The 22,731-nt window shown below is 41.9% G+C and overlaps 1 protein-coding gene across 1 annotated transcript; it reads right to left on the reverse strand.

Moving 5' to 3' along the window:
• Positions 1–6,331: 6,331 nt before the first annotated feature.
• On the reverse strand, positions 6,332–10,074 carry LOC134089194 (4-galactosyl-N-acetylglucosaminide 3-alpha-L-fucosyltransferase 9-like). The gene is made up of 2 exons (XM_062543551.1): positions 9,321–10,074; positions 6,332–8,520 (listed from the first exon to the last, which is right to left on the reverse strand). The coding sequence occupies exons 1-2, from the start codon at positions 9,471–9,473 to the stop codon at positions 7,402–7,404; spliced, it is 1,272 nt and encodes a 423-aa protein (XP_062399535.1). The 5' UTR covers positions 9,474–10,074; the 3' UTR covers positions 6,332–7,401.
• Between the last annotated feature and the right edge of the window lie 12,657 nt (positions 10,075–22,731).

The raw sequence follows: 22,731 nt of genomic DNA on the forward strand, positions 1-22,731 counted from the left end.
GCCACCGCTGCTTTAGCCAACTCTACGCAGCGCGATGCAATGGCACTGATCAGACCCTCGCAATTCAGCCTATCCCTGTGAATTCATCAAAGCCTTGCAATATTGACCAATCACCGCAACTTTCTGGCTCAAGCTACCACAGCAGTCCCGCTCCGTCCTTTCTGCCGCGAAAACTTGCATCTCGAACGCATTGCCTGTAGCCTACCAGCAAAAACAACTGCCAATGACCACGTTTTGTAGGCTACTGCTGACTTGTGTTTTGTTAGGCTATATCAGCCATTCAGAGTACAAAAGGTTATGGCACAAGTTACTTTACCTTACTCTTGCTGGACATACTGTAGCTCACTGACTTCCACTGCACACATCTCTTGCACTCCCTCTCTCTCCGTGCTTGGTCCTATTCCACAAACATGACTTTTCCCACTTAAGAACAATAAATAAATAAAAAGCCTGAAGGACTGACTGATCTCTAAACAATACTATTCTGCGTTATGGCATAGGTTCTCTTTCCAGATGTTGTAGAGATTAGATCAGAGATCTTGTTCCTACTGTAGCCTACTCAATATGCTCAATAAGAACTGGTCTAATCAATGCTCTGTGGCCTGATTTACAAATCATTCAAGATTGTCCTGTTTCAATTATTGTATAGGGAAGTGAGAAGGCAGGGAACAACTTCATAGGAAGACAAATGAAATAGGGCAATACAGGTCAAAGTGTTTAAAAAATAATTGTTGTATTTGTTTAAGATACATTATGATAATTAATGGTCTATTTAATCTGATGGTGTACTATTTATTGTTTAAGACTGGCCGAGATTTGTGAAGGAAAAGAGAAGTTAAGGGAGTAAACAGTGAGAAGGAACAAAACAAGGAAAGAGCAGTGAAGACAGGAAAATGATATAGAGGGAGAGGAAGGATAAGACAGAGGACTAATGGTGGCACACAGAGGCAGATAAAAGAATGGCCCTCTCCAAGAAAAGAAAATGCAATGTCACTGAAAACATTTTGAAATAAGTTCCATTTATACGCCCAGGTCATGGTGAATCAGTGGCTTTTTGCACTCTTTGCAACTCCTCTTTTTCAGTCGGTAGTGGGGGGAGAACAGCTGTGGTTGAACGCCAACAGACAAAAAAGCATAAAGCCTTCATCACTGCTCGTAGTGGTGCTCCCTCTATGAGCACACTCTAGAGTATGATTTAGCTGTGCAGGGGGTACCTATGCATAGCACACCGTCCGCCATAATCACAGTTTCCGGTCGATGGACTGCACAGCACATCTAACTCGTAAGATTTATGAGCTCACATGTGCCAGAACAAAATGTGACGCCATAGTGACAAATGATCGCACCATGGGCCACCACACTGATGACAGGATCTTGACCAAGTTGAATACGTGTCTCTGTCTGTGGATGCTTCAAATCATGCACACATAAAGCTGCTGCCTATACTGATTGGATACTGCAAGATATTGAACACTTCTATTGAAACAAAACTGCTTGATTTTGTGGAGCTCAAAGGTGAAACTGCAGAAGATATTGCATCAGAAATCCTGTCTGTTGTGTGGAAATATAACCTGGAGGATAAAGTGGTGGCCCTCTCTGCTGACAACACAAATACAAACTTTGGGGGCATAAATAGGCGTGGGAGGGTCAATGTGCATACTAAAGTGAAAGACTCACTGCAACGAGAGGTGATTGGTCTTGGGTGTCCTGCACACATAATCCATAATGCAGGAAAGACTGCTTTGGACATGATCCCTCTGGATGTGGAGCATTTGCTCACAAAGGTCTTTGGCTATTTTCACATCTATACTGTACGAGTTGAAAGACTAAAGACTTTTTTTGATTTCGTAGGGCAAGAATACCAGAACATCTTAGGGCACAGCAATGTGTGTTGGCTTTCGAAGCTACCTGCCTTAGAAAGGGTATTGATGATGTACGAGCCTCTGAAGTCTTTTTTTCTTTCCGAGGAGAAGTGTCCAATCGTTCTGAGAAGGATGTTTGAGGATCCACTTACTGAGTTATGGCTAGCTTTTGCCCATGGTAACTTGGCCATCTTCCATGAAACTATAAAGATGCTTGAAAGCCAGGACCGTTGTGCTGTGGAGTCAGTAGCAATTCTGAAAGGATTTGAATCTAAACTAGAAGCGTGATGGGAACTTTGCTCCAGTTTTGATGTGTGGCCTTCTGAGAGAGTTGGAGGAGAATGGCACACTAACTAGAGAAGCCTTTTGCTAAACTTTTTTGACACAGCTGTAACATATCTGGCTGCATGTTGATGACCTGAAGGACTTACAGTGCTTACTTCTAAAAAGGCAGCCACAACGGAATGAGTTTGATGATGCAGCAACCACATTGCAGCACAAGTGTCCAAATGTTGCCATCAACGAAGATATGTTATTTGATGAGGTGTCTGGCCTATTGGCATTTCTGAAGACTGGGATAATGGAGCACTGGCATTAGTCAGGGGGCCAAAACTGATATTAAAACTTTGTCGGACACTTTTTTGTACAAGCATACAACCTATCCAGTATTGATATTTAACCCCTCAACATGAGTTCTAGACAGGTTGTCAGCTTAGAAAATGTTATTTTGTCCATATGAACACTATATTCTTAAAAATGGAAAAAGCGGATTTCCCCCCCAAAGTGCTTCCTTTTTCTTCCATGTTACCTACTGTAATTTTGGGCAAATGTGCAATATAATCCAACTTGTGTGCAAGCATGATCATTAAAAAATAATGATCAATAAATACCACAAGAGTATCACACCACAAGGGCCACTGTTGTGTCAGGGGGCCAATTCTGAAAAGGGCTTCTGTTAAGACTTTTGCAGACATGCTTTGGTTCAAGCTGTCAGTGTCACCCTATTTTTTTTTTTTTTTTTTTTTTTTAGAAGACACAAATAGGTAAGATATCAGGGTGGTTGTCAAGACGAAGTTAAAAGCTTGTAGGGAGAGACATGCAATGCTGCACAAGTTATAATATTTAAATGTTACGGTAAAAATGTAGAATTGTAGATGGTGGTGTATAGTGCTATTTAACTTCATTAATATACCAGGTTGTGACACAAATTATATTTAATGGACATATTACTATAGTTATATAGTTTCATGACCCATAGGGTTACATAGGGGTGCCAATATTTTTGACCCCAGTATTTTGGGAAGAACATTTATTTATTTATGATACATTATTCATTCACAAAGAAAATTGGTGTGTCCTTAAAGGTTGGATCTTTCCTAATTGTATTACTTAAGCCATTAAAATCCATTTCCAAAAGATGATTTTATATTCCTCTTTTTAGTCAACTTTAGCATGGGGTGCCAACAATTTCAACCATGACTGTATATGCAAAAGGAATAAGGAGAGAGCATGTATGAGCAAAAGTTGTTAGTCAGTGCCATTTTGTTTTTTTAATTGAGCAACATTAGTCCAGCTCCACCAGTGTGGAAGAACAGGTTTAGCAGTGGAGAGAGAGGGGGCTGGTGAGTGATTGTTGTTACTAAAAACAGAATCACAAACTGGAATTCAGCCGCCCATGAGCTACAGAGGGAGAGAGACATAGATCTATATATCATTTGTTTATTTCATATATAGTTTAGAAAACTAGATCAAAACTTACAATTTCAGTTTTTTTTTCAAATGAAAAAATCTGACTAATGACCACACATCAACTACATACAGTAGATAAGCAGGTCTGCTGGAACCCGAAGAGAGATCAGAGAGAGAGACAGAGAGAGAGAGAGAGAATAAGGTATGAGATAGAGAAAAAGAAGCAAGGGGATATTGAGAAAAGAGACAAGGAAGCAGGCAACAAGAAGCAAACTTCAAACTTGGAATTTCTTTCATCGTTGTTTAATGAAATTCAGTTGAATTTCAATTTTCAATTAAAACCTAAAAACACAGCTAAAAAAGTACAAAGCACATTGATTCATCATGCCACTTATACATCAGTGAGCTATGTCAACGTCTGGGAGAGCGAAGGAAGGGGGCAAACTCTCTGCAATACTCAATGTATTCATGTTAATCAAAGGAACATGAGAGATGTCCATTTATTGGCCAGGAGTCAAGCCTCTGCTAATAGGCGTGTTCAAGTTCAACTCCAAATGACCTCTTGCAGCAGCGAGAGCTGCCGGTGGCAGCAGGGGAGGGGATACAAACGCTGCTATGAAGTTGTACACTCTCTACTTCCCGTAGTCTAGACTTGACCATGTAACGAATCACGAGGCACGGACCCGCGTGGATATGAGGAGGCATCTAAACACCTGCACATACGTCAGGGATGTAAAAGCCAATTATGGCAAAGACCTGACGTCATGAAGGCAGGTCCGCTGCGCTCCGCAGTAACTCTAAAGCTGCTGCTCTGCTGCGAAGCAGCTGCCTGGCCACGCCTTGCTCCCGCGATAAGTTGAGGCCATGTGACACCGACTGCCGAGTCGAAAACACACCCATCTAGACCATCGTGGACAGATTTTTAACCACGTGCATCTTGTGCTGCGCAGTTTTTGTACTGCGCAGCCATCTTGAACGCGCCTAATGATACTAATGATGATGAGTAATGCTGTCCCATAACCACTCGTCAGTCTCTTCAAGGTTGCTAGGGACTGGTCGCTATAGACTCTGAACAGGACGGTAGACTTAGCTAGCTAGTACTAGCAAAGTCGTTTTCAGTCTATACAGCAATATCCAATGGATCATACCGTTCAGTTGATCTACAGTAGTCAAGAACTAGGAGTACTGTGGTCGATGTGCAGGGGTGGTGTATGCTGTATGCAAAGTCATCGATATCTCAAAGTTGCGTCAGCAGTTGACTTTGCTGCTAGAGCTGTCACATGGTTAGTGGTAGTCTCAATAGTTCCAAACAAACCCGCGCTCTGCTGCTGCGGTCCCTGGTTTACTACGGATTTCTACTTACGGTAAATACTCAATGAAAATTACTATAAACTGCATTGCCACATACATATATTACTCACTGAAAATGCATTATTATGCACACGACCATAAGTCATGTAGAAAAGTCTTATGATAACACCTGAGATATTCATTCATTCCCCCAATATGTGGAACTATTGAACGACCCATGACATACGGTATGATCCATTTTTTGTACACGGGAGTGAATGGTTGTGACGCAACTTTGAGATATCGATGGCTTTGGCTGTATGTCTCTTATGGTTCTGCAGGCAGATACTACCGTTTCAATGGCACTGGCGCCATCTAGCGTTTCGGATCGCTAGTACAGTCTGTTTACAAGTCTGATTTTAAGTGAAACTCTGACAGATCGTTCCCAAGCCCTCCCCGTTGAAAAACGTAATTGAAGTATAAAGACGTCAAAGGCAGTCAGCGTAAGTATTTAAATTGACGTTTATAAATGTCAAAGGCAGTGAATAAGTTAAATTATTAATATGATTTTGGCAACCACTGGATTCTGGAACTCAGAGCCCTCTAATAACTTCTAGCATGGTAGCCAACTTTTAACAAAAAAATGCCATCAACAGTTTGTTTCAAGGTCTTGGCCTGCCGACTATCAAGCTTATGTTCATATCTTCATCAGGATAATCAGGGTAGCCATTGCAATTTAAGTCATTTTCAGCCATGAATTGTGGATTTTTTAGGGTTTCTGAGAGGGGTCTCAGAACTCCATAACAAAACAAAGCTGAAGGGTTTTAAGTATGGCTGTTCATAGTTACACATACTTAGCCGATTTAGCCGACCCCAATCTTCCGACCTCTACCTGGTTTTGCCTGTTTTTCTCGTACAATGACTCTTGATATCATCTTATCCACTGTGAACTTAGTGAGGGTAACAGCAATGGGCTGAAATGACCAAGTCAACTCTCCTGAATTGCTCAATTGCATTTGTACTGAAGGAGTCTGCACTAGTCACTTGTCTGTTGTGTTTTTGTCCAATAAGAGCAAATCTACTTGCCTTCTCAGTGCCATAGATCTGTGCTGTGCATCCTTTACTAGCAGCAGAATGTTGCCAGCTTAAACTCTTGTTTATAAGTCTAGTGCTGCAGACAAAACATTTTTACAAGTGCAACTTCCCTGAAGCAACACTTATTGATGTAGCCTGGTCAGTTCTACCTGTTGTTATTTTATAAATGTCAGCTATACAGTAAAATGTCTGTTGATTTTTATACTCTACTTGGCTCTAATTTCTACTGGCAATTCAAATAAAAGCAACAACTTCCCTTTTTCTCCTTACCCTAGAGTATGTCACTTAATTACTGTTCTTGAATGCAATCAATCAATCGATTTATTGTTTATAGTGTGTTACAACCACCAGGCTCTTTTGTAGTGATTGAACATAAGGGAGACCACACACAGATAAAGCGTTAACAAAAATAGGTTTATTTAAGTAAATATGTATGAAAACATGAGTAGTCAGCATCAATGTTGCCAGGTCACGTGAGCAAAAATAAGCAACTGGATCTCTGAAATAAGCCCCAAAGTAGCGACCCAAGTAGCATCCCCTCGACGAACCCCTGACGTTACATTTCTGGGGCGGTCATGTTAGAGGAGCTACAGCGTAGAGTTGATTGGGATTTTGGTATTTTTGATTGTTGCTATTGGAATCCTGTAGGATTTTGGTTTAATTTTGAAAAAGGAGACATCTGGGTCAGTGGGACAGGCTATCCAAGACGGTCGGAGGTAGTGACATTTTGTACAGTGTATACGTCACATGCTAAAATGAACATTCACCCTATTCCATTTGGTCACTCAATAATGTGACTAAATGTGACGGTATGAATTCGCTGCTCTCTCATTCTGATTTATAATTAAGTTTTTAAAACAATAACTAAAGAGATGAACAGGTGACCAGCTATAAGAAATCCCAATGATGTGTGATGATGAGTCTTTACAGAGATCAAACTAATCTAGACTAAGCTCCGCCTGTATATTCTTCCTAGGTTGTCATACATTTGACCCTAAACTATTCAGATCGCCACCACGTGGCCAAACCATGCCATTACAACGCTAAGCGAAAAACATAAACGCCTCCGGAATCCCGACGGTGATACGGATCACTCCCAAAATGTAATCATTTCTTCCTTGGGTCATTTCTGACCTTCCCTGGAACAAACAGACAGACAGACAAACAAACAAACAAACGCTGGTCCCCAATGAAAACATAACCTCCTTGGTGGAGGTAACTAACTGAAGCCCACACCAGAAGGAGAAATTGAAAAACATTTTAATGATTTAATGGCTACCTCATATAAGATAATCTTAACTTTTTCAGGTCAGGTCCAGGTCATTAAGGTCATGTAAAATTGAAGCTGGATTGGTTTGCACTCTGACAGACTAAAAAACAAAATGTAAAGCTTCATCCTGGGTTTTCTATGCACCTACTCAGAAACTACTGCTGTAAATGCAGCCTTAGAGATCTTATCATCGCATTACCATGAGTGCCCACTAACATTTTTCTGATACCACCAGAACAGATCGTGGACCACATTATAGGTGTTGTCTTTACCAATATGGTCACAGGCAGCGCAGAAGGGCTGTATAAATACATTGCGTGCTGATAAAAGATGAGGTGTAGCTTTGAAGTATTTCCTCCATCCAAAGTAACGCATATACATGTTTTTGTTTTGATTCAACTGAAGCAGGTACTCAGCCAAAGCTTTTGGGTTAGGAAAGTCATTCACGTGGATGAATGAGTCTGCAGGAATAAACTGTTCGTAGTTCTCCCTGGATGCGCCTAAAACTACTGGCACAGTCCCACTGACCATTGGTCCATTTAACTTTTCTGTGATGTAGTCCTCATGAATGGAGTTCTCAAAGGCCAAGTAGAATTTGCAGCTAGCAATGGTAGAGTAATAGTCTTCATCCCTTAGAAAACTTGCTCCTGAGACAGCTCGACCGTATACTTTCACATCAATATGCTTCTTTAGTTCATGGTAATAGTTCAGTCGGGTTGATGCACCAGTCCCCGCTATGTTATTGCTTGAAATCCAGCAAACAATTTTTTTTTTCTGGGGAAGCACAAATTGTTCCTGACTTCTCACAATGCTCAGTTCATAGCGAGCAGTAATGTCTAAGTCTCGTCTAAAGGTCAAAGTCAGATTGAACAATCCATCCCATCCAGCTCTTCTGCCAGTGTTGGTTGGAGATTCATTATTGAACCAGATCCACTTTTGGAATGCTGGCCGTGGACCCTTAGGAAGATTGTTGAGCTTCCTATCGATGGCCTTATGATAGAATAAAACTCCATCTGCAGCACTGTACAAGGAGCGATCATCTGTGAGAACGCAGCTGTCTATGTTGAAATAGGTCATGCAGTCTTTGTCGAAGTCAAAATTGACACCCTGCCGCCACAACCAGATCAAAAGAATGGGTTTCTCTGGCTTTGCCACAGTCACATCAGGTGCCTTCGTAAAGTAAGTTGGGCAGACTGTGGATGACAGTTTGTCAACGGAATGAAAAAACAGCAGCAAAGTTATCAGTCCACAAGTAACAAAAACTGGGTAGAAAATCACTTGCTTGATGTTAGTGGTCGTAGAAGCCATTGCCAACTGTAAGTGCAAAATACATAGAATAAATCATTCACACAAAATGCTGAAGTCAGATCAAACTAAATTCATGCTAGAGAAATATGTACTGTATTTGATTGATATAGTACATAAACAAGAGAAGCTGTAAAGAAAACCATTTCTAAATTATTCCCATGAAACACTTAAATCGGCAAAAATTGCATACATTTATTTATGGCCTCATGACTACATTACGGCAATGCTCCAAAATGCAACAGTAAAACTTTGAACAGGCACCAAGAAACATATCATGCCTGTCCTGTCTCACTTGCAATGGCTACAGTTAAATACACAATTATGGAGTCAATACCATGGCAAAAAGATTGTGTACCCGTGAAAAGATACTCCCATGTGTAATAAAGTTTTGCAGCTGTATAAAACATGTATGTTTGTGCACGGAAACTTTGTAGTTTGTAGAAATAGGCCTATTTTGTGCATTGTGCAAATTGTCTTCGAGGATATGATTTGCACAAATGTAGAACCGTTGGTAACACTTTACGATAAGGGTACATGAATTCTCATGAATTCATGCATAAATTAATGCATGAATCATGCAATACAGGAAACGGGCTTAAAGTGTAAATTACCAAACTATTCCTTTAAGAAGTTAAGTACTGATGTGTGAATCATATCTTTGGGTGAAAGTCCCATCGTGGCGTAGTCGGCAAATATCCCAAACTACCTGCCACATATAGACCTAATGCCAAATGTGCAGTAAGATTAAAAAAAAAAAAAAACATTTAGCTAACAGTAGGCTAAGCTGTGTGCATCTCATCACTTACCATTTGTTGAGAAATGCTATGTGTGGTCAAAGCAAGAAACACAACAGTTCCTCCACTCCACAGGCTCGTAGAAGCTGGTCTATTAATGCCCTGGAGGGATGTTTTTTTTTTTTTAATGCTACTTTCTGAGACACCAAAAAATTCCAGGAACATATATTTTCTTTGAAATCGAGGAAACAAATAATTGCAGTTAAAATTGCACTAAATCGAGCATTCTGTGTTAGTTCTGGCAGGCGCATGGAAGTCCGCTGTCAGATGTTCCTTGTTGGCTATGCCACACCCAGCCCACATTAGTTGCAAGAGGATGGTGGCTTGTATACAGCTTTTCGATACGCCTTGTCATTCTCCCGTTATTCCAGTTTTTCCAGTCTATTTTCTTCCCACAGCGAGGGCTAAGATTTGCATATCTCCAAAGTCTAGTGTGCCATTCCATTCTCTGCCATAGTTAACAAACTAGTTATTTGGTAATTTATTAGAGGTACAATATATCTTATGGAGCCAGATAAATCGTGGTTTATTCCTAATAACATTGCCATCTAACTTCTCAGATATCTTAATTGCAGTCCAATTCAACCTCATTGAAGCGCCGGGCAAAGACAGAACACGTATATAAGTGGGAATATATTGTTGTATATAATGCTTACACTTGAGACGTTGAAATGACCCAATGCGGACGTCACTGTCAGACTCAAACAAGGACGTCCTTAGGACGTGTTTGAAATGACCCAATGCGGATGTCACCCGAGGGACCTGACGGTGATGTCCCCAGAAAGTCCGGCACCGGACGTCGCGTAATAACCAAGGGAGAGCTTGCTGCGAACGTCAGTAACGTCAGCGGAACGTCCGTTAGAGAACATGACGTTGGGGACCAATCGGGGAAGTCGTGAATGTCCGCTTTAAGTCCGGGGGACATCCCGTGTTTGTCGGCATAACTCTAGTAGGCTACCAAATAGCATATTTAACCCCCCAAAGTGAACTGGTAAGATGTAAGCTTAGTTCTAATCTAACCAAGCCAGCTGCCATGTCTCAGAACCCTAATGTATCTATACCAGAGAGCGTTAAAGTGGATAGTAATGAAGGATCTTTGTCTATACTGTTTGGTCTATTCTGTTTTAGAATATATCTCCCCCTCAAATAACAATATACCAGCAATAATCTTATTTTAATAGTTGACCATTTTTATCAGAACTTCCCCTATTCCAATGAGCAGCAACCGCCACTGGTGGGAACATAGAAATCGATGCCTGAAGGCAACCGGGCAGGTGCCTGAGCACAGTAATAAAGCCAATGTAGCATGTAACATTTGAATGTCCTTGTAAGACCAGAACATGTACAACAAAATTGAGTACAAACTACCTATGTATGGCATGCCACACAGTACCACACTGATGCTTACACACTCTGCGTAGTACCAGAGGGTGCAACTGTCACACTGTGGCCACAGGAGGACCTGGCAGGACCCAGGCGTAGCCATATACCCCCGCACAGGGCACAGTGGGCCAGGGCCTCCCTTGCGGCCGCTCGAGATGGGGTGTTGGCAGCAGCGGGGGGAGTGGTGGTGGAGGCAGCGGGGCGGCTGTGGTGATGGAGGCAGGGAGGGTGGCAGTGGTGGCAGATGAGGTGGTGGTGGTGGTGGTGGTGGTGGTGGTGGTTGAGGCAGCAGTGGATGAGGTGGTGGTGTTGGTGGCAGCACCGGCTGCGGCGGATGAGGAGGAGGCAGCTCGGTCCCAAGGCGTAAGGACAGCAGTGATGGTGTTGTCGGTGACATTGCTGCTGGTGGCATGGGCAGCGCCAGGATAATTTTGTTGGTGAAGTTAAAGCCTACCTTACAGTGATAAGATTTGGGAAAGATTCTTCAAAGATTGTAGTCTTTTCACTAATGCCCCTCATTCAAACTTTACTCAAAAGACTACAGTCTTTCAAGAATCTTTCCCAAATCTTGCCAGTGTAAGGTAGGCTTAAGCTGTTGCTGTGATACAGACAAGTGTTGCTGCCCACATGGCTAAGAAATCATGATGAGCAGGTAGCCCAGGCCCACAAGCTAGCCAGACAAGCTGTACACAGACCTCCACACTCCCCCACCTGCACCACAAACACAAGGCCCGTCAGCAAACCCACCTCCATATGCAACACGTACACAGGCCCCACCAGAGACCCCACCTCCATACACCACACAAACACCTGCCCCACCTACACAAGCATCCGCCCCACCTTTGACCCAGGCACCACTGATTGTCATCCCAGAACAAGAATAGAGTTCACAGATGAGGATCAGGCCAGGGCAATGGAGCATTTAACCAACGTGTCACGGCAGCTTGTGGAAAGCGTAGACAATCTGAACAGGAGAAAAAACCTGGAGGTGCGTGAGATAACTGGCATAGTGACAAACGAACACCAACATTCAAGAAACAGTGTTTTGAGAACTGCGTTGGAAGTTCAGATACAGGCAGAGAGACATTATGAGAACGATGCTGATAAATATGTAACTTATCTCAGTGGCGAGAAACCAGTCAGGCGAGATGAGGAATGCATGCTAGAAGCTCCAGAGAGGAGGATATGCAGGCTGTTTGTGAACTGTTGGAACGAGGCAATTTGAAACAAAGTCTCACTGACATAGGGAGGGGAGGGGAAAACCAGCGCCCCAAGCGGTTTCGTTCCTATCGAAGAGCAGCTCCAATGTTAAGTCCCATAGACCGACTTTTCAAATAAATACCACGCAGTTATACCAGCGATCTTATCCACCAAAAATATTTTTCAGTCTGCATACTGTAATTATCTAGCCTAGGAATCTAGACGCACCCTAGTGGCCAAAAATATTTTTGCCTAGCGGGATGGTCTAGGGTCGCACCATTGAGGCCAAGCCTGTGCTAGGCTCGAGTTCAGCCTAGCCAATCAGAACGCTCTATCTGTGTACGGAGTCCTTGAGCCCGCCTTAGCTCACCTTCGGCTTCCGATAAGACGCCAGGGGGCTAGACCATGCGTCCTCGTTCGACGAGTTGGGTTTGAGACCGCATCGCACAACCATAGAGAAAAACAAAAGATGGATGAGGCTAACGAAGCTAACAAATGCTGGCCTATTACGTGCAGAGGCAGTTTGAAAGACAACTGTTCATCCCACCCACAGGCTTCAACTCTGTGATTGGTCCGACCCCAGACTATACATTTCTGTGTAGTTTGGCTTACCAGGCTAGTAATTATCTACTAACTGTGAAAATATCAGACCCTATTTCGCCTTATTTTTTAAAAAAAAACATAATTGCTCTTTTCATTTCATAAATGGACTACAACTACAAGTGACGTGACTACCCTTCAACGTTACTCACCTAGCATGGTTTGTTTATTAGCCTGTTGGCTAGTTGGTTAGTTAGTTGACAATCATACTGCCAGCTCTTGTGTGAGTAGGAGCACCACACATGTTATCCCAACATAAAGGTAACATCGCTCTCTGTTATTACAAAAATATGTAAAGTCAGTTTAGCAAATTGCTGCTTTGATCAGTTGGAGATGAAGCGCCCAAACTGGTGACGTCAAATGCTACTGTAGCTACTGTAGTTCGTTATCATCATGTTACAAACAAACTCAAAACAATTAAACTGATAAAGTATATGTCCATAGGAGAGCTTGGGGAAACGTAGAGGCTGTGTGGGGAGTCGTAACGAGAATTAGAATAGACGGAGTCATGCGAGTTCTCTCCACTCGGCCGGCGCCCGTGGCAGATCTAATTGCTGCCGTCAGACAAAATGTGACCTTCCACAGCGAAAGCAGTCACATTGTTCAAATTTTCAAAATTACAGCTATTACATTTTCACAAAAGGGTATAATCAACCTTCACAACTCTGAAATCTGCCTTTGAAGTTGACTGTTGGCTCAACACTCACGAACGCTTTGTAAGGTCGCCGCTATTCAAGATTTACGGTAGCCTACTTACTTGTATTTCCAACGAAACTGCACGCGGATAGCTTGGCGGTCGTCAATGAGTGCATTTACCGTAAACATAGAAATAGAGGGACAAAAACGAGATGCTGCTAACATTCTGCTGGAGTTACATTTCTCACCTCAAGAAACTCACGTTTTTAGACCTTTTCTAGTCTAAAAACGTGAGTTTATTGAGGTGAGAAAGTTAGAGGAAGCAGGAAGTAAGAGGCGTCTCGTTTTTGCCGCTTTGTTCCAATATTTTCTCCGTAACAAGGCCTACTTGTCACAACTGTAACAGCACATTGGATAGTGCTCACCATGTTCTAACTTACGCACATTATAAGCTATAAATCATGGACACGTTTTTTAAAGAACGAGCTCTCGATTTGTTTTAATTGAGAGCTCGATTTAATAAAATGAGAGCATGATTTTGTAATTCAAGGGCTCGATTTTATGAAACGAGGGTATGATTTAATGAAAACGAATGCACATTTTATACAAATCATGCTCACATTTTTATGTAATTGTGCGCCCATTTTAAGAAAAACTAAAACGAGTGCACATTTTAGATTGGCGAGACCACGATGTAGTACTGTGAGCGCACGTTTAAGGAAAACGGGCACATGATGTAATGAAACGAGAGCACGCTCCACTTAAACGAGTGCACGATTTATTAAAATGAGAGCTCGATTTTGCAAAGTGAGCGCATGTTTTCTTCCTTCCCCAAAAAATATTGCCGTGAGCCCTCTTGGGCTCCGTACACTTGTGCTAAAATCGTGGATTTTTTTTTTGTGTGTGTGTTTTGAAACAGTGGGAGGTCTACACTGTATGGCCGTGAATACATTTCGCCGAAAAACTGACCTTTTCTAGTCTAAAAACGTGAGTTTCTTGAGGTGAGAAAGTTAGAGGAAGCAGAAGGTTAGGCGTCTCATTTTAGTCGCTCTATTCCAATATTTACGGCAAATGCACTCATTGACAATCACCAAGTCATCCGCGTGCTGTGTCGTTGATACAAGTACCGTAAATCTTGTAATAGCGGCGACCTTACAAAGCATTCGTGAGTGTTGAGCCGACGGTTAACTTCAGAGGCAGATTTCTCCGTTTTTCTCTTGGCATGACAGGATGAATTCAACTCCTTTGAATGTTTATATTTCAGTAATATCACGTTCAATTCATAAGATATTGGTATTGTTTTGAAGGTTGATTATGCCTCTTCCTGAAAACGTAATAACTATGATTTTGAAAATTTGGACAATGTGACTGATTTCGCCGTGGAAGGTCACATAAACTGCTCACAAAAAGTAAGGAAACTTGACTTTGGCCCATTATATCTCCCTTTTAGTAATACCAACCAGTAAAGTGTTTCATATCATTTTTATCGTTGATTTGTCACCTTTACAATGAGGTATAGCTTGTAAGCATAGGGCAATCATGGAATGAGCAACACAAGCAAACGTGTAAGTAGTGCCAACGAAAAATGTGCCAAAATGGCCTGTTATGCAGTTGGAATTCACCTTTGTTACTTCAAGCATTGACGATTGCACTCTCCCACAGAAATGAGGAAAACAAAACATGTTGGGCATACATTTGTTCATTTTATACTCAGTGTCAGGGTCCTCAGTAGTGTGTAGAGCAGGGGTCGGCAATTAAGTTTGGCCTCGGGCCAGATATTTGCCAAGCCATTACATAGCGGGCCACAAGTTCACAACCAAAACAATTGCTAATTTAATTAATTAATATCGGAGGAGGTAAAAATGATAGGCGCTCTTGAAATGTCAGAGCAGAGACATTCAAGCAGGCTGATGTAGGTTAAATTTGTCGACTGGTCATTGGGGGCGCTATTATATGCCTGAAAACACCAGAAAAACATTTCCACGCGTTGCTGTTAGCTGTAAAAAAATGGCACTATCAAAAAATCTGAAGAGACAAGTTAACAGCGAAAACAGGATCTTTAATGATGAAGGGACAGAGAACTATGCCTTCATCCTCCCTAATTTTATTAATGCAAAGCCCACATGCCTGATTTGTAACAACTAGGTGTCTCTGCATGCAAAGAGTACAAGACGGCACCACGAAACTAAGCATGCTCCGCTTTAACCCTCTCTGATTTAAAGGTTGCGTTCCTAACACGCACGCGTTTGAAACTCGTGTTTTACTTTTCACAGTTCTATGTGCGTAAATTGCCTGTTTGATGTCAGGCCTGTTTAAAAGAAGTCGTGTTTTAATTATCACCATAAGCTTATGTCCGTTGTTTGAATGACAACAAGCGTTTTAGGGACTAGCTTGGAATTTGAGAACCAGCGCTGTCGCCTTCATTTGTTTTTGCATGTTGTGCGGTCACGCTGCACCTCGCTGCGTGCTTCTTCACTCGTATTCAGATGAAACAAATAGCTAAGCATTTAGATTGATTGAAATTCTTCTGTTCTGGAAAGTTACGTTTCAAAATAAAGAGCATGTTTGAGACTGGCAGTCCGATTTTTAAAAAGTGTTTTTTTTTTTTTTCATTCTCTGGTTCAAAAGACCTCGCGGGCCAGATGTTCTTTGCTTGCGGGCCGCATCTGGCCCGCGGGCCGCCTATTGCCGACCCCTGGTGTAGAGGATCCATATGCAGCCACAACAGCTTGGCACCTTCTTCTCATGCTGGTCACCAACCTGGCTACATTCTGCTGTGGGATGGCATTCCATTCCTCGATAAGGATCTGTTGTAAGTCAGCCAACCTGGTTTTGTTGGTGACTCTGGCACGTACAGCATGCCCAAGCTGATCCCACAGGTGTTCACGGCAGGCCATTAGATCCTCTCCACTCCCAAATTCTGGAGGTACTCTCTGATGATCCCAGCTCTATGGGGGCGAGCGTTGTCATCCTGGAGGATGGCAATTGGTCCCATATTCTGGAGATATGGAATTGCCACTGGCTCCAGAATCTCATCCCGGTATCTAACTGCATGATGATTGCCTTCAATGATAACAAGGTCTGTCTTTCGAGTTAGGGAGATGTCACCCCACAGCAGAATGTAGCCAGGTTGGTGACCTGCATGAGAAGAAGGTGCCAAGCTGTTGTGGCTGCATATGGATCCTCTACACGCTACTGAGGACCCTGACACTGAGTATAAAATGAACAAATGTATGCCTAACATGTTTTGTTTTCCTCATTTCTGTGGGAGAGTGTAATCGTCAATGCTTGAAGTAACAAAGGTGGATTCCAATAGCATAACAGGCCATTTTGGCACATTTTTCGTTGGCACTACTTACACGTTTGCTTGTGTTACTCATCCCATGATTGCCTTATGCTTACAAGCTATACCTCATTGTAAAGGTGACAAATCAACGATAAAAATGATATGAAACACTTTACTGGTTGGTATTACTAAAGGGGAGATATAATGGGCCAAAGTCAAGTTTCCTTACTTTTTGTGAGCGGTTTATAACCTTCTGATATTGATGCTGATAGAAGAGTATGCAGCTTGAAGGTTGTTGATATTTCAGTTGAAAATGGAATCAAAGTACACATTTCCCTCTCCTGTCAAAGTAACACTGTGGATCCTAGTCTCCACCTCTCCCAAAGTAAAATGGTAGGCCCTAACTGTTTTTATACTGCACCAGGATTGTGTAGGCTACATCACTAGTTTTACAAGCACGCACGCTAAATGGAGAATTAGGATTAAAATGCAGACTGTACCTTTAAATAAGCGACTTGAAGACTATGTTTGCACAATGCTACAGTGGGCCATTTTCACAAAATGTCAGCTAAATGTTATATACAAGACTGACGTTTTCCGAGCATGGCAACGTTATTTTTTTCTCTAAGCACTGTCACCACAAGTTCTCACGTAATATTGAAGCCCTCCCGAGATATTTTTTAGATGACATGGGGTGCCTGGTTCACTGAGGTGAAGGGCTGGACTAACGTGAAATGGTAAGATGTTGAACTATTTAATAAGCCTACGCCTAAACAGACTTTGTGGTTAAAACTATGAAAATAGCCTAGTCTGCCACAGCTAACTTCAAGCACGGTAAGCCAATAGGCTACACGGCAGAAATGTAATTCAATGGATCAGCAGCATCATGAGATTGCTATCATTAGCCTATCGGAAAATACCGACAGGACAAACAACACATGAAAACACAAGTGCATAAATTATGTCTTTTTAGATAGATTTGCAGCAAATAGTTTGCCACGCACAACATTGAACTTGACTCAAATATTCTTTAGAATGATCCTACCAGTCTGCTTTCACTTTCAAAACCTGTTGCCATTGACAGCGGTCTGTTAACGCGGCCCGTTAATGAAGGACCTCCGAAAAATAAAATTGGCGTTTGCGCCGACTAGGCTACCTCAGCGCTTCAGCTGAACTCTTTTCATTGATCTACAGTATGTCAAGTAAACAGTGCTCAGGCAACTGGAGTTTCAAATAGACGCGGCGCCATTTATGGGAATGGCGAACTAAACTCATTTTAGAACAATATTTTAAACACCGGTGCGGGGGGGGTATATATGAATCAATTCTTGGAATTTTATTAATCGATTCTGAATCGGTAGATTTTTTTGCACACCCCTACTGGATGAACAGGGATTCATTATCTCTTTGGCAGAAGGCCTGCTACATAAATTCGCAGCATCATCATCATTCCCATCATCTTGCTATTAGTAGCCTGATGATTTACTATTTCCCTGACCATTCAGTATGGTACAATGTTTGTTCTTTTTGTGTTTTCATGTCCAGGTGATGTGTATGTCTGTCAGCAAAAATATTAAAAATAATAATAATATTATTTTTATATATAATAATTAGGGCCGGGACTTTAACGCGTTAATTACGATTAATTAATTACACAAAATTCACGCGTTAAAAAAATTGACGCATTTTAATCATATTTATTTTTGGACGCGTAACATTTCTCACTGGATGAGTTTCAGACGGACCGTTTATACTGGAGCAAACTAAAGCGCATTAGTCCGGTTCAATACAACAACAACATGAATGAAGAAGCTGATGTGACCGCCTTGGTTGGCCCCTTGGATGGTAAATTTAGCTACAAAAAAAGATCGGATGGAACCGTAGATAAGACCATGGTTGTGTGCAAGCTATGCAAGAAAGAATTTGCATATCACCGCAGCACATCCAGCTTAAAATATCACCTTAGTGCAAAACATTTAGCAGCTAGCGTGGACGCTAGCCTGATTCTGGGTACAACCCACACACAACCCACACTCCACCAGTTAACTGGTTTGAGGACGACGGTAACTAAGTCCACGTCTGATAAAATAACCAACGCCCTGGCTCACTGGGTTGCAACCGACTGTAGACCACTTGGAGTGGTAGAAGATAAGGGCCTGCAAAAGGTACTGCAGATTGCGTCGTCTGACACAACATACGAGCTGCCATGCAGAAAAACATTGACAAAAAGAGTCCAGCAGCTTTATGACAATGAAAAGGAGGAAAAGGAGCATTTATTGCTGGAGAAAGCCGAGTGGGTTGCCCTGACTGGTGATCATTGGACCTCGGTAAGCAATTCAAATTATCTCGGTGTGACGGCACACTTTATTGACATGAAGTGGCGTCTTCACTCATTTGCCTTAACCATTCAGAAGACCACCACTAGGCACTTTGCTGAAAACGTGGCAGAAGATTTTGAGTCTGTGGCAGAGACCTGGGAAATCACACAAAAAGTCACCACAATCGGAACAGACAGTGCCCGAACCATGGTCGCTGCAATGAGACAGCTCACATTCCAGCACATGCCGTGTGTTGCTCACGTGTTGCAAAGGACCATCACAGTTTGCCTTGCTGACAGCGGGTTCACAGCCACATTGGCAAAATGTCGAAAAATTGTAGGACATTTTAAACATAGTCCCTCAAACACAGACGAACTGCACACGGAGCAAGCACGACTAGAACAAGACAAAGAGCCACTGATACAGGATGTTTCCACAAGGTGGAATTCACGTTGATTATGATATCTCGTCTGCTAAAGATCCAAGAAGCTGTGAAGGTTACTCTAGCCAAACAGAAGCACAAGCTCACCATGTTAACTACACCAGAGTGGGACAGACTGCAGAGGCTCGAGACCCTCCTTAAACCATGCAGGTAAACACCCACTGTTTTTACATTTATTGTACTGAATATGATATCATTATTTATTATGACTAATACTATATAAAGTTGCTACTTTTTTTATCTACTAGTAAACACCCACTGTTTTTACATTTATTGTACTGAATATCAATATCGTTATTTATGACTAATACTATAGTATAAAGTTGCTACTTTTTTATCTACTATTAATTGGCACAATAATGAATCACTTTCCTAAACTATCCTCTGCAGATATGTGACTGAGCTCCTTGGGGGTGAGGCTCAGTTGTATTACCTGCTCTCAGCCACCTGACCCACACCATGAAGGTCTCCGATGACGACCCAGCCTATATGGTGAGGTTCAAGGGTGCCTTTAAAACGGACCTGTCTCAACGCCAAGATACACTCAACCATGGATGGCTCAGGGTGGCTACAGCACTCGACCCACGCTTCAAGGTAACACGTGTAATGGTCTTCTTTGTTTTTCTTTTCTCTTGCTTTTTGACCCCCTTTACCCTGCCCCCCCTCTTCTTCCCTCCCCTCTTTCTTTCTATGATAACCATGTATGAAAATGAATTTCACCCATCTTTTTACTCTGTAAATCTGTGATGTGACAATAAACCTGATTCTGATTCTAATTCTAAGGACCTAAAGTGTCTGCCAAGAGGAGAGCGAGGAGAGGTGTGGACCAGCATTGAGGCACTGCTGCAAAAAGAACCAGATAGAGCCACTCCAGAACCCACAGAGGAGCCAGCAAGGAAGAGGAGCCTCCTGCGGTTTAATTCAGACTCTGAATCAGAGGATGAAGAGGGGCCCAACGGGGCTCTGACCCGCTACAGGGCAGAGCCCACCATCAGTGAGACAGACTGCCCACTGCAGTGGTGGTCCACTCATGAGGGAGCCCATCCACAGCTTTCTGCCTTGGCCCGCAAGTATCTGGGCAGCCCTGCCACTTCTGTCCCTTGCGAAAGACTTTTCTCACTGGCAGGCAACATAGTTCAAAAGAAATGGGCAGCATTGAGCTCTGAAAATGTGAACAGGCTAGTTTGTCTCAGCAACTGGCTGAAAGAGAAATAGAAGTAGTAGTCATAGAGGTATCCTGAGGCCAATGGGCTTGTTGTTACTGAAATGTTGATCAAACAGTGGCCTAAGCAACAGATTCATCAGGATATTGGAAGAATAGAAGGGATTGAGGTCAATCACTGGCACTTTTTTTTATTTTAAATGGTACACTTTATGTTGAAGTATGTTTTATTACCATGTTGTATTATGTTGTTGGTGCAACTGGCACTTTAGGTGGAACTCTTTATTGTTTTGGCCAAGATTATTGAGAGTTAAACCAAAAAAAAAAAAAAAACTCAAAGTATTACAGTTTACATATGATATTGCTACACTTTATTGCAAATTGTACTGGTCTGTTGGACTTTGAACAAAAATAAACAATATTTTTGTTGCTTAAGCTTATGTATTCAGTCATTATTCAATGGTATACTAAAAATCCATGTGAAAAAAAATACTGTGATTAAAATGCGATTAATTTCGATTAATTAATTCCAAAGCCTCTAATTAATTAGATTAATTTTTTCCCAGCCCTAATAATAATATAAAAAAAAAAACATGAAAATTCAAAAATCCAGATGGCCGCCACCATATGACGTCATCATGACGTCATAATATGCAAATTGGTTGGATACATTAATCCCTACATAAACTTTGGGTCATCCTTAATATTTCTCTAATTTACAGAAAGTCTCTATCTCTTATCACTTTTAAGTTAAAGCCTTTTGAAATGAGTATGTCAAAATTGAACGTTTTAGGAAAAAACCTCTGGCGCCTAAAGGGTCCGTGTATGGTCCGTGTATGCTTCGTTCATTTGATATTCAATTGAGAACCAAAAATCAAAAAATCTAAAAAATGACTTGTTATTTCATTATTTGTTTATGAATGTGATACGAAGAAGAAAATAACGCTTTGTTTTTCAGACTTTTGATTTCGTGGTCAGATCAGAAGTGGAACATTTAAAAAACGGACTCAGGGCAAACTGATTTTGATTAAAAAAAAATTCCGATTGCTGTGACCTGGAAGTCAATTCAAAGTCACTTTCTTGGTCTTTCAGTGCTCAGTGTTGACTTGATATCATTTTTAAATTGTGACCCATTACAATTATCATCGTGTATTTATCTATTTTCATTTTCATAGATACATAGCCTACCCATTGTCTATGATTATGTAAGTAACTATTATTGTATTGAATGTGAGTTATCAGTCTACAACACCACTACAAATGGCACTGGGAAACCTATAGGCATACTGTTACATTTATTCACCTGGTTCAACAACTGTCACATTATAGCCTAGTGTTGGCTATTGGCCCCATGTGTCTGTCAAGGGGCCTGCACTAAAAGATTGTGATGATACCTTTTGCACCCATTTTTTGTTGCCCTCCAAAGATGACAACCTGGTAACCCCTCTAAGCTATTTATTGTTTTTCATATGTTCAGTTCACTATTTGTTGTATTTGTTTCTTTAAGGCTTTCTAAGTAGTTTGAATGTGCTTTGCTTTATTTTCATATGAGAATGTTCAAGACAAAGCTCAGTGTCTTGTGAGTGTTATACACTTGCAGTGTAATTTACTGTGATGCAAGGGGGCGCTACCTAAAATCTTGCCTAGGGCGCCAAATTGGCTAGGGCCGGCCCTGTCAAAAAGACATGCAAAGTAACTCAAATGTACAATTTGCCCTTATACTGTAGCCTGGAAAACCAGCGCCAACTGCTGGACGGCAAAATGTTTTGCCTGCATTTGGGTCTGGCCTCGGACCACTGTTCATTTTGAAAACACTGCCCTGAATCTGGCAGATGGCAACTAAACCAATCACAACGCAGAGATGTGTTTTGAATCAACGCGGGCGGGGCAGAGGGCTCTGGGGCGGGGTTTTGAGGGAGCGTTGGCCTATAGGCACAGACACGGTTTGAAAGACGACGGGTTGTGCTCATCAACAATGTTCCGTTGTATCCATTCATCGGAGCCAGACTAAATTAGACATCCAATCCATTTAGGCTGGTTTATCAGACTACTTATACTGTGCACTAGACAGAGTTCATAGAAATAGTCAATGTGCATGTTCTACTGCACAATCTGCTCACCAAGCAGGCTGTTGACCACACCCATCCCTCAGCCATTTGACAAGTTCTGGGTGTATTGGGAGAACAAGCGGAATCTCCAGCGGTCAGCTCGGGATATGGTGTGCAATCGAGCCGGTGGCAATGCTACGGTCATTGTCAACTCTGTTGTGATTGATGATGAGGTTACTCATACTTACAATACTTAACTTTGGAGAAGCAGACACCTTGACAGGGCAAGATGCAGCGTTGACTGAGAGTACTTGGTGTGTGTCTGGGCTGGGGCCAGGTCAACTACAA

Source organism: Sardina pilchardus, chromosome 8, assembly GCF_963854185.1.
Source record: "Sardina pilchardus chromosome 8, fSarPil1.1, whole genome shotgun sequence".
NCBI lineage: Eukaryota > Metazoa > Chordata > Actinopteri > Clupeiformes > Clupeidae > Sardina > Sardina pilchardus.